The 11765-nt window shown below is 37.3% G+C and overlaps 1 protein-coding gene and 2 long non-coding RNA genes across 3 annotated transcripts; all 3 read right to left on the bottom strand.

Moving 5' to 3' along the window:
- Positions 1-4811: 4811 nt before the first annotated feature.
- Positions 4812-7707, bottom strand: LOC141001596 (G2/M phase-specific E3 ubiquitin-protein ligase-like). The gene is made up of 5 exons (XM_073472724.1): positions 7475-7707; positions 7046-7227; positions 6712-6881; positions 6078-6292; positions 4812-5313 (listed from the first exon to the last, which is right to left on the bottom strand). Exons 1-5 carry the CDS (start codon positions 7668-7670, stop codon positions 5081-5083), a joined length of 996 nt encoding a protein of 331 aa, XP_073328825.1. The 5' UTR covers positions 7671-7707; the 3' UTR covers positions 4812-5080.
- Positions 7708-7726: 19 nt separating this feature from the next.
- LOC141001597 (uncharacterized) lies at positions 7727-9816 on the bottom strand. The gene is made up of 3 exons (XR_012179590.1): positions 9485-9816; positions 8655-8750; positions 7727-7788 (listed from the first exon to the last, which is right to left on the bottom strand). It is a non-coding gene; the product is annotated as an uncharacterized lncRNA (long non-coding RNA).
- Positions 9817-10089: 273 nt separating this feature from the next.
- Positions 10090-11284, bottom strand: LOC141001598 (uncharacterized). Its single transcript, XR_012179591.1, has 3 exons — positions 11136-11284; positions 10351-10504; positions 10090-10155 (listed from the first exon to the last, which is right to left on the bottom strand). It is a non-coding gene; the product is annotated as an uncharacterized lncRNA (long non-coding RNA).
- Positions 11285-11765: the final 481 nt, after the last annotated feature.

An 11765-nucleotide genomic window follows, 5' to 3' on the forward strand; every position in this document is an offset into this window, starting at 1 on the left:
AGGGAATGAGTAGAATTGTCTTGCTTTCCTCGAGTCCTCTCAGGCCAGTGTGTCCTGGGTCTACTCCAGTGTCTTCTCCCAATTGGCTGTGCCTTGAATACCTCCAAACGGAGGCAGCCAGAGGGCAGCAATAGCAGATGTCCAGACCACCTTAGTTGGCTCGTGTCAATGCAAAGGAGCAGTGGCTCAACACTGAATGATACAATGCGATATGTTGACCTGTGTGACAGATAAGTAATTTTAAGTACTTTTGCTTATAAGTAATTTTCTGTCTTTGAGACTTTTGTCCCGATCCACCTGATCTTTCAACACTTCTCAAGCTGTGATTGCACTGATTTGTGGTGACCCCTGCATGAGGAATCAAGGATTTTGATACGTAATAATCTTCTCTGGCGACACAGACGAAAGTAATGCATTAAAATTATTGTGCTGTTTTTGCTGGTTCTGCTTGGGATCTGTAGAAATTAAAATGCCATAACTGCTTATGCTGGAAAAAGCAGATTTTGAGTCTAAGCTTCGCAGTGGATTTGCTGTTCTGGAACTGACATTGAAAATTAGTTTTTGTGTATCAATTTCTCTGAAGATGAGAACATTTTCGATTCACGGGGAGTCAGCATAATGCAGTTGAGGGAAAGTGATTAAACTAGAAACGAGACTCAATTTGAGGTCGCAAGACAACTGAAAGCAACAATGTCGTCATGCACATCACTTACACAGACAAACACACGATTTGGCCACTGATCAAACCAGTATGATGAGTGGATTCCATAATATAAATGACATGTGCAGGTTAGAGGTCAAATAAACCAGCTTTAAAAGCACATACATCCACATGACTTCCAATAGAGGTCAGCCATATATCACACGCTCCCCATCACTGATGCACATCCCAGTGTTTTTTTTTAAGCACATCAGAACAGTCGTCCCTGAACACAAGTCAATCAAAGTCAAGCATCCATCTTATATTGGCCATATAGGGTCACATGTGGCCATCATTCAGGGCAAGAACTCAAGCATGCATGAAGCTTTGAGGACATCATCTCCACCGGTCATTGTTCCATATGCCTAACCCTGCTGGCATACACGCACGTGCAGCACAGCAGAGTCTATGCTTAGCCAGGCCCAGGGGAACAGTGCATACTGTACATGGCCTGTGTAACCAGCCATATGTGACCCTGCTCATAATTCAGTCACAGGAGAGAAATACAGTGACCTGTCCGCAATCAGAGGCCTGCAAATCTGCAAGGCTGGCTCTATTTCATTTAAGAGGAGCTGAGCGTGACAACCAGAAGATATTGATGTGTGTTGGGGGTTTTGAGGCGTATGGTACAGGTGCTGATCCTGTGTGTGTCTGACAGAAACGTGCTTAGTTTTGCTATATACTGTATGTGTGTATGTATATATATATATATATATATATATATATATATATATATATATATATATATATATATATATATGTATGTATATATATATATATGTATATTATGGCATGCCGTTCAGGAAATTAATCTTTGAATATATTGAATGAAACTTTGAATATATTGAATGAAACTTTGAATATATCGAATGAAACTTGAATATATGGAATGAAACTTGAATATATTGAATGAAACTTGAATATATTGAATGAAACTTTGAATATATTGGATGAAACTTGAATATATTGAATGAAACTTTGAATATATTGAATGAAACTTGAATATATGGAATGAAACTTGAATATATGGAATGAAACTTGAATATATTGAATGAATCTTTGAATATATTGAATGAATCTTTGAATATATTGAATGAAACTTTGAATATATTGAATGAAACTTGAATATATGGAATGAAACTTGAATATATGGAATGAAACTTGAATATATGGAATGAAACTTTGAATATATTGAATGAAACTTTGAATATATTGAATGAAACTTTGAATATATTGGATGAAAGTTGAATATATTGAATGAAACCTTGAATATATTGAATGAATCTTTGAATATATTGAATGAATCTTTGAATATATTGAATGAAACTTTGAATATATTGAATGAAACTTGAATATATGGAATGAAACTTGAATATATGGAATGAAACTTTGAATATATTGAATGAAACTTTGAATATATTGAATGAAACTTTGAATATATTGGATGAAAGTTGAATATATTGAATGAAACCTTGAATATATGGAATGAAACTTTGAATATATTGAATGAAACTTTGAATATATTGAATGAAACTTGAATATATGGAATGAAACTTTGAATATATTGAATGAACTTTGAATATATTGAATGAACCTTGAATATATTGAATGAAATTCAAAACCTCGTTGTATCTTTTTCATCAAAGTGATAGCCTTCTGAATTTGCTGGTTTTACAAAATGGCATCAGTTGAAATATTCCAATACTTTCTTGAACTGGAAAACTTTTTTGCAACAGGTTGTACTCCAAATGACACTAACAGTTTGGAGACTATATCGCGTCACCTTGAGGATCATATTTCCATTATTGCGACATTCATAGTTCTTATGAGTAATAATGTTCAACAAAACATTGCCGAAAGAACATTATGCGTCATTCTTGAAGGAATTTACGAGTCTCTAAGGGAGATGTTGGCGGAAATAACATCCCAGCTGGAAGTTGATGTACAAGCGCATGGCATGGGCACTCATTCTGCATCTCAGAGAGGAAGGCCGAGGTAAGTAGTATTTAAAGTGTACGGGGATGGAGGCTGATGCAGGCCAAGAGTAATCTCTATAGTACATTGTACAATAAATAAGTTACAAACTTATTATAAGGTATTATTATATAAAAAATCATTATAGGCTGCAAGGTAATAAGACAATTCATTCACAATGTATGAATTAACACATTAACACATTTGTTTTTTATTTTATTTATTTCTCTTTGAAGGTACAACATACCAGCTGCTCAGTTGATTCACATGCGGGATTTAGGATTTAGCTGGATGGCCATATCTCGGATGCTGTCTGTAAACATCCGAACACTGTACAACCACAGGACACAACTCGGTCTGGTGGACTATGGGAGTTTCACTGGCATTGCAAATGTCGATCTGGATCGACTTATTGCTGAGATTCTCAGACAAACCCCCGGTTCCGGAGAGACATATGTCACTGGTGGTTTGAGAGGACGAGGAATCAGAGTTCAGCGTTGGCGGGTACGGGAGCGTTTAAGAACAGTAGATCCAGTGGGGCGAGCCTTGAGAGGACGAAGGGCAATTCAGCGGAGGGTCTACAATGTCTCTGCCCCAAATCAAGTGTGGTATGTGTTGTTTTATAAATGTGAGTTACAGTTAGTCAATTAAGTTACATTTTTATGTACATCCAGTGTGGTTTATTACGATAATAATAATAATAATAATAATAATAATAATATCACATTTCTTATTATTTCAGGCATATTGACACAAACCACAAGTTAAATCCATGGGGATTTGTGTATCATGGAGCAGTTGATGGCTACAGTCGCTGCATTACCTTTCTGAGATGTTGCACAGACAACCAAGCATCAACTGCCTTGCATCTTTTCCAGGGTGCCGTTGATGTATTTGGACTGCCACATCATGTCAGGGGTGATGCTGGTAGCGAGAACATTGATGTTGCACGGTTCATGATTGAGAATCGAGGAGCAAACAGAGGAAGTTTCATGGTTGGACGTAGTGTCCACAATCAAAGGATCGAAAGATTGTGGGCAGAAGTAAACAGGGTGGTGTCAGGATACTATAAAGACCTTTTCCTCTTTATGGAAAATTTCGGACTGTTAGACAGCACTGACCCTCTTCACATTACAGCTCTTCACCATGTTTATCATCCAAGAATTAACAGATCTGTGGATGAGTTTGTGAGCCAGTGGAACAACCACAGCTTGAGGACAATGGAGAGTCGGTCCCCACTGCAACTGTGGACAATTGGAATGCTCCAACTGCCTCAGCATCAAAGGCCACTCAATCGTGTGCCTGTGCAACCCCCTTATGCTCACCAGTGGAATGTGGAGTTAAGGCCCATCAACCCCTTCACTGATGATGGAAATCATGGAATCGAACTTTTTGTCAGAGCATGTGAACTGCTTGAGAGATAGTCTGCTAGCTTGGGTAATTCAGTTGTTACACTATTGCGGTGTCATACATTGTCACATAGACTCAGATATAAATAAGTAATTTTGAGAAATATCACAAAATTGAACATTGTTATTTGGTTTCAAGTCTCAGTTTGAAATGATTAATCTTTCAGTTGTACCGTTTAAGGGATATCAGTGGACAAAAGGAGTGTACAGGTCCTTGGACAGAAGATTTGCTTATAATATTCTTTCATGACAAAATGTGATGTCATCACCATATAGATACGTGCCAGGACCCCTAAACTGACACAAACTGAGATGTAGCGGAGTAGAAGTATAAAGTTTCATACAATGCGAAGACTCAAGTAAAGGACCTGAAATCTGTATTTAAGAACAATACCTGGGTAAATGTACTTAGTTACTGTCCACCCCTGATTATATTATATATCATTATATATAATGTATTTATTTAACCCTATTGATAAAGATGAACTTATAACTAAATTCATTTTGTGTATGGTTTTTCAAATTGAAAAAATATGACAAGTCTGGGGTACATATATCTCGTAGACACTAAAATGACAATGAACCAGTCCATACAAAGTAGGAACATACAACCATTTATTAAGAAGGCCTTACCATAACATTTAGAGGGAATAATCTGCGCTAATCACTCAATTGCTGTTCTGGGTCATATCAGACGGTGGAGATAAATGACATCGTACAGTTGTTCAGGTTGGAGGACTGGTTGACTACAATACAAAAAGAAGTGCCTCACATTTATCAACTTAAAAGTTCACCAAGTGCACATTATTAAATCTGAAACACAAAACCATGGCTTGAAATATATCTTCGAAAGTAACAAAGAACATTTCTACTTATATTTCTTTATGCCTTTATTCAAGTAAATACTGTCTCTAGGAAGAACAAAATGAAATAACAGCAATTATTTTTGAAAAACAAACATCCTCATCATAACTCAAGCCCTCTATAATATTACCTCTCACACTCTTCCAAACCCTGGTGAATTGCGTATGGCAAAATCCATATCAGATTTGAAAGCAGTGTATACTGCATTAACTGGAATGCGAAGAATGTTTTCACAAGTATTCGCCAGTGGAAATCGGGAATGGGTGATGAACTCAAGGCTTGGCTTTGGAGAGAATCCCAGTGCTGGAACACTGTCACATCCAGTGAAGAAAACAAGAATATCCCCCAGAGATACATCGTTTTCAACTGTAAGACATAAAAAGAGAGTAACACAATTAAATTATGTAGTTTTTATTTTTGAAATGACAGTAATTTGAAAGGATAGCTCATAATGCCATAGACTAGTGTTGTGTAAAACTATAAACTTCAATCATATACTTTATGTAACCTAATGAAATATGTTGTGTTAAAATCAGGTTTGGAATGCTTTAAAGCTGCATGAAATAAATCACATAAACCTTATTTAAAAAGAGAGCTGTCACAGGCCAGAAGCTATTGGTGTCATCCAAGATTAACTATTCAGTGGAGAAGCAGCTAGGTAGCCCTGGTAGCCCTGAGAACACCTGTGTTTTGAGTTAGGCTGTGCTGTGGAAAAGTACCTCAAGTTCCTAATATGCTATAAACAATCAGGACACCTTTATAAAACAAAGGCAGAGGATAAGCAGGTTCAAAAGCACCCGACTGGCCTGAAATAACACCCAACAGAATCGGTCCGAGTTAGCGAATCTTAAAGATGGGCTGAACCTCCTCGGGGCAAAGTCCACAGAGGAGCAGGACAAACAAACAAAAAATAGATTTTGGGATTTTTAAAAAAAAATTTTGGATTCAAACTGCCGACAAACACTACTGCTGCTCCAATTAATGTATTTATAATTCATATAAACTGCCTTACATAGTGGAGCATCTCAAATAAAATGATTTTTTACCAATGTCATGTACTACTATGATGCAGTCAAAACAGTTTAAAGAATAATGTCTTGTTGAAACACTGTCCAAAATGCCAAACTTACATTCAGCATCCTGAAGGTAGTCTTGCCAGAAAGCCAGGGTACGGCACTCTTCTTGGAATGCATTACTCCCTCTTTCAGAGTGAATGATCAGGAAGAGATTCTCTACATCAGCTGCTGTTAAACTCTTTTCAACCTTCACGAAAAGGCACTTCACCTGTAGAGGGTATCTCTGGAGAGCATCTAGGACACCTAGAGACATTAGGCCATCTCTGAACCTATTAAAAGGGAAACAAATTGGAATGTGTTGTTCAGATGTTTTTTTTAATGTTCAATTTAGTGAGGAATTTCTTTTGGGTTTTTTTTCGATTTTTTGGGGGGGCTTTTTGCCTTTATTATAGGGATAGCTGAAGATGGACAGGAAGGAGGGTAGATAGAGGAGGAATAACATTCAGCAAAGGGCTGTACCTGGGGCACATGCTCTACCAACAGAGCCATGTGGGCACCCCCACAATGAATTTCAAACAAAAAAAAATACTTCAAATACTTTGACTTGCACTGGTGCACTATAAAATGGAACTCTACATCCATCATTGAAATTGTTTGTATACAGTGGTAACATAGTTTCAATGACATCAACTAGCCTTAATTTTTCTGCCAGGGTACAATTATAGCATGTGGTCATATATGAACATACCTTTCAAAAGGTGCACGGGTCCGCTGGAGGACATACCAGTGAGCCAAGTCCGAAGCAGTCTCTTGTTTGTTTTGCAGTGTTATGTGAACATTGTGACCAGCAAGACTGATCAAGCTGGCTGCCTGTGAAACTGCATCTTGCAGTTGTGATTCAGTCTCAGCTTGTAAGATCTGAAAATATTAAAATAACATTAGGATATGAGAACAGTAAATATTTATTGACTTTCATTCATTTTTTATTAAGATTAATTATGTTTAATGTGTATGTTAATGAGTGCATGCAAAATGAATAATTTGTTTATAAATGCAATAGAATCAAAGGAAAATATGCTCACCGACTGCACCAGTGACCTTGTTTCCTCATCAGTAATATGTTCAGTTCTGACCTTTACATTGTCCGGACCTTTTTGAAGACACTCATACAAGAGTTCAGACAGGAAACATGGACTCTGTCCCCCATGGGCAATTGACATTGCCATAATCTGGCCAGCATAGAAGTATCCATTGTCTTTCATCGCTGTTATCAAATGAAATTAAACATCACATGTCAAATGGTTACATCAGAAATTTTCAGGTTAATTTTTATCATTGTTAATAATCGGTAAATTTCCAAAAAGGTATTATAGATTAAAAACCTGAAATGTCTTACATTAATCTTGCATCATCAATCATTAATTATCATCAATCATTTCAGGTTCAAAGTTTTTATTGATCCAAAGAAATCCAATAGAGGCCTCACTGAGAATTCATTTAATCATAAGTACCTTTGGAGTTGCATGTGAGGACTTTGGCATTAGGTGGACCCTCAAAGATGCCAATTTTGTCCTTGATTTCATGAAGACAGAGTCGGAAAAACTCCCGAGTAGGTCCTCCATTGTCCACGGCACCCTCAGATATTCCATAGTCATCAGTAAACTTGACATCTACCTTCTTCTCAGGTGAAAAATTGGATCTGCCCATGGCTCTGGATGCTCCATCCCACACACTTCTTCGTATGATATTGAAGCGCACGGTGTTGTCATCGTTTACTCTCGATGAAATCTCCTCCATTATTCTCTCCAAAGTCATCTTTAAATCACTGAAACAATAATAAACAATAAAACAAATTTGTTGTTAGTGTCAATGGCAATAACTCACATACTGAACTATAATCCAACATCTACAAATTGTTATTAATATTGATTAAAATCCATTTTCCAAAAATGTTTGTGATAAGGTAAAGGGATAAGGGAAAGAGTTTCTTGCTTTTCCAGAAGTACTTAACCTACTGATATATCGCACATAAAATGCAAAGAGCATGAGAAGAATTTACAACACTGAAAACCACCCTTCATCCAAAGAGTTGCTGAAACTACTAAATCATACACATCGGCCCCCTTCACACCTGGTATTAAAATGCACTTTTTGTGATCGGATTGCGATCAGATAGCGCTTGACCACATCCAATCCACATGCAACAACTCTGCAGGCGGGAAATACGTTGTAAAAAAAACACATTAAAAGAGTCTGCCGATGCAAATGTTTGTCAAGTGATATTAATGGGAAAGCGCATGATGATAGCAACTGGATCTAGATGTGGACATCAGAGATGCACATTAATACCAGGTGTAAATGTATGTGGTCAAGCGCTATCTGATTGCAAACTGATCACAAAAAAACACATTTTAATACCAGGTGTAAAGGGGGCCATACATACACATGAAAAATAATGCATGTTATGGCATGGGTAATCCCCATTCAGAGAAGTTTTACACCATGATTTTCTATTGTACTGTATATTGTTGACAAAATGAAACCACAGAAATGATTGGATAACAGATAAAGAACAGTAGATTGCAGCTTGCTTATTGCTACTTGTCTCTAGGCAAGAGAGTCATTGTTATCCTGGATTACACTTAGATTACACTTAGAACACTTAGATTTTATATAATATCTTCTACTGACCTCTCACTTGCGCTGGAATCTAAAGACCTTGAAATGGCTTCCTGGACATCAGGGTCATCAGAGAGGTATTCTTCCTCAAATAGGTCAAGGTATGTACTACAAAATAAAACAAGAATATTTTACAATTAAGGTACACATATAATGTTTGTTCACACAGATAGTTGCATTACCATAGGACAAATAACTTCCTTGATGGTTTAATAACTTGAATTGCCTTGAATGGACAGTGCATTATTTAAAGGTGTAATATATGCCATTTGACTGCTGTCTGTTGTAAACAAACGTGGAGAGGACAGAGTGGGTGGTGCTGGGTTAGGCAGTGGCTGCACATCATTTAAAGAGCTCTCATATAGAGCTCAACACAATCAGCAGTGGGGTTGTGCGGCAGTGTGTATATTTGTGCTTATGAAACCACTATGAAACAATCAGACAAAAATTTTTGATTTCTCTGATTCACCAGTTGTTTCACCACCACTGCTCACTCTCCTTGTTCTCTCTATGTCACTCTACCACTGTTGCTCTCTCTCTCTTTCTCTCTGATGCCCCACTCAATGAAGTGGTGATAACAGTGTGTAACTTGACCACGTGACTGATACATACACAAATGAAACAGAACGGACCCACGGACTTGCTAGCACTACAGTACACGAGTCTGTGGGCCGGCAGAGGTTTATTTATCAGAAAGGTTCAGATCAAAACAAATCCAGAGGGAGTGCAACTTTCTTCTCTGTTCAGGACACCATGACTCCACAATATCTTTACATAGCAAATAGTTCTTTGCTGATAATACTGTATTGAAAAATGAGATGAAAAATTTAGAAAAGATGGACCTGTAGGATGTGCTGGATGAACTTTTGCCAGATGCACTGGGTTGAGTGGGACCATGGGACACACCGGAGGTGTTATTCGCAAAGATACAATGCCTGTTGCCGCTAGCATTGACAGTGGGGCCAACTGACAAGCCATGAGTGTTGCCAGTGGAGATGGCAGGATTTCCACTGGACATGGTGAGAGTCTCAGCAGCAGTGATGGCACCAGCACTAGTGGACATGGTGAAGGTGTCGGCTGGGATGGAAGGTGCATCAGTGCAAATATCTTGGGTAGCAAAACACCACAAAACTTCGTCACCAGTGGAGAGGGAATGGGCCTCAGAAGTGGAGATGTCTGGGACAACTTCTTTGGAAATGTCAGGTGCACTACCAATGACTGTAACTGTAACATGGAAAATTAACTTATGAGTAACATTTACCTTATTTGACAGTGAGCATCAGAACACATTTAGGGCTTGTACAATACATGTATTATGTGGCAGATTAAAAAAAGTGTAATTTAATTTTTTTTCTGCACAAAAATATTAATTAAAATAAATTTGATTTTTTTAAAAATACTTAACATATAATGTAACAGTGTAAACACAAAAATATTTACCACATTTGTCAGTGTCAGATATTTCTGCCAAACCAGGGTCATTTGTACGGCTACTTTCTCCATCAGAACATGACTGTCAATGCAAACAGATAAATACAATAACTTTTATGAATCCATTAGACTATACTGACAACAAAACATTGTAACAGACTTTTGTATTATGTCAGAGCATACTACAAGTAACTGTTTAAATCAAGTGTAAATTACAGTATTGCCATTGTGACTGCCACTGTCATAAACATGTCTTGAAATCTTCAGTAATACTTACAGATTCTTTTTCCTCACTTAAAATGATTTTGTCAGGCCTGACATAAATGGACTTCTGATGAAACAGCTTTTTGACAAGGTCTCCATTCAAAGTCTGTGTGGGGGTAAGGGATGGCTCAACTAATTTGTTGTAGCATGACAGCAGGATTTGTAACCTAAAGGAAGGAAAAACACACTGTATATGAAACTTCTGTTGAAGCTAAAAGAGCACACACTACAGTACAAGGAAAATATTTATTTTCAATACATCATTTGTATGAACAGACATTTACATTCATTTTCTCAGTTCAACCAACCTCAGTTTACTTCTGTTATTTTGTATAACTTTTTAAAAGATATTTTTTCAGAATTTAACTTGATAGCAACAGTTGAAGACAGACAGGAAAGGGTGAGAGAGAGAGAGGGGATGACATGCAAAGCAAAGAGCCCGGGTTGTACTCGAACCCTGGCTATTGTGGGAAGGACTTGGCCTTTAGTACATGGGGTGCACACTCTAATAGGTGAGCTACTAGGACGCCTCAGTTCAGTATAACTTAAATGGAATTGTTATGAGCTATTTACAACCATAATGTATTGAAAAAATGTGTGTGGTCATCTTGTTATATATCCCAGCAAGCCTGTTGGAAATCAGCAGCAGCAAAAGGGTGTGAAATAATAAAATAATATTTTAATTCACAATACACAAGCACTCAAAATGAAGCTTTCATAGTATTATATGTTGTGGTATTCTTGCAAAAATCCAATGAAAAGAGGTAACAAATATAACAAAACAATTCCAAAACTTACCTGCATCCCTCCACAGCTGGCTGGAAGGCTGCTGTTATAGCCTGCATTATTGTGTCAGAATCCCAGTCACAGCCAAATTCCAAGGCAGACTTGATGTGGCCGTTTTCAAAAAGCCAAGCTTTTTTGGCACGCCTCGGCACATGTGTAGCTTTGTGGTCTGGCAGGAGAATCACCTCTTTGAAAAAGGACTGAGCCACAGAACGTGAACTGCCTTGTGCCTGAAACCTTAGAAACATTAAACAAAATATATAATTCTGTATACAAACAGGCAGTGTTAACAGTGAATTTATTTTACACTGTATATTTTGTGGTTGATATGCAACATTTGTGTCTTACCATGGTATACCATTAAACTGTGTTACAGTGATTAATACAGCAGTAATTAATTAATTAATTCCATAGTAATTATCTGTCAGGCATAATCTTGGAGGGGATTATGCATTTGTCTGTCTGTCCGCAGTTAATTTCATACCACTGGACCAATCAGCCTATTTTGGCGCACTGTATCATTGAAAAAACAATTTTATTGAATCTTCTATTTTACCGTATATCCCCATTTACTACTGACTCATCACTCCTCCTAATCTAGATTCCACTATATACACATATTGTATGTGGTGTGTATCGGTT

The sequence above is a fragment of the Pagrus major genome, chromosome 8 (assembly GCF_040436345.1).
Source record: "Pagrus major chromosome 8, Pma_NU_1.0".
In the NCBI taxonomy this organism is placed as follows: Eukaryota; Metazoa; Chordata; class Actinopteri; order Spariformes; family Sparidae; genus Pagrus; species Pagrus major.

What these genes read in the sequence shown, in the direction of transcription:
- LOC141001596 (XM_073472724.1), bottom strand. Translation starts at nt 7,670, where the DNA reads ATGGGCAGATCCAATTTTTCACCTGAGAAGAAGGTAGATGTCAAGTTT. An exon ending in CAAGGTCACTGGTGCAGTCG is followed by an intron (nt 6,882 to 7,045) that starts GTGAGCATATTT and finishes TAATATTTTCAG; the next exon opens with ATCTTACAAGCTGAGACTGA. An exon ending in CTACCTTCAGGATGCTGAAT is followed by an intron (nt 5,314 to 6,077) that starts GTAAGTTTGGCA and finishes TATGTCTTACAG; the next exon opens with TTGAAAACGATGTATCTCTG.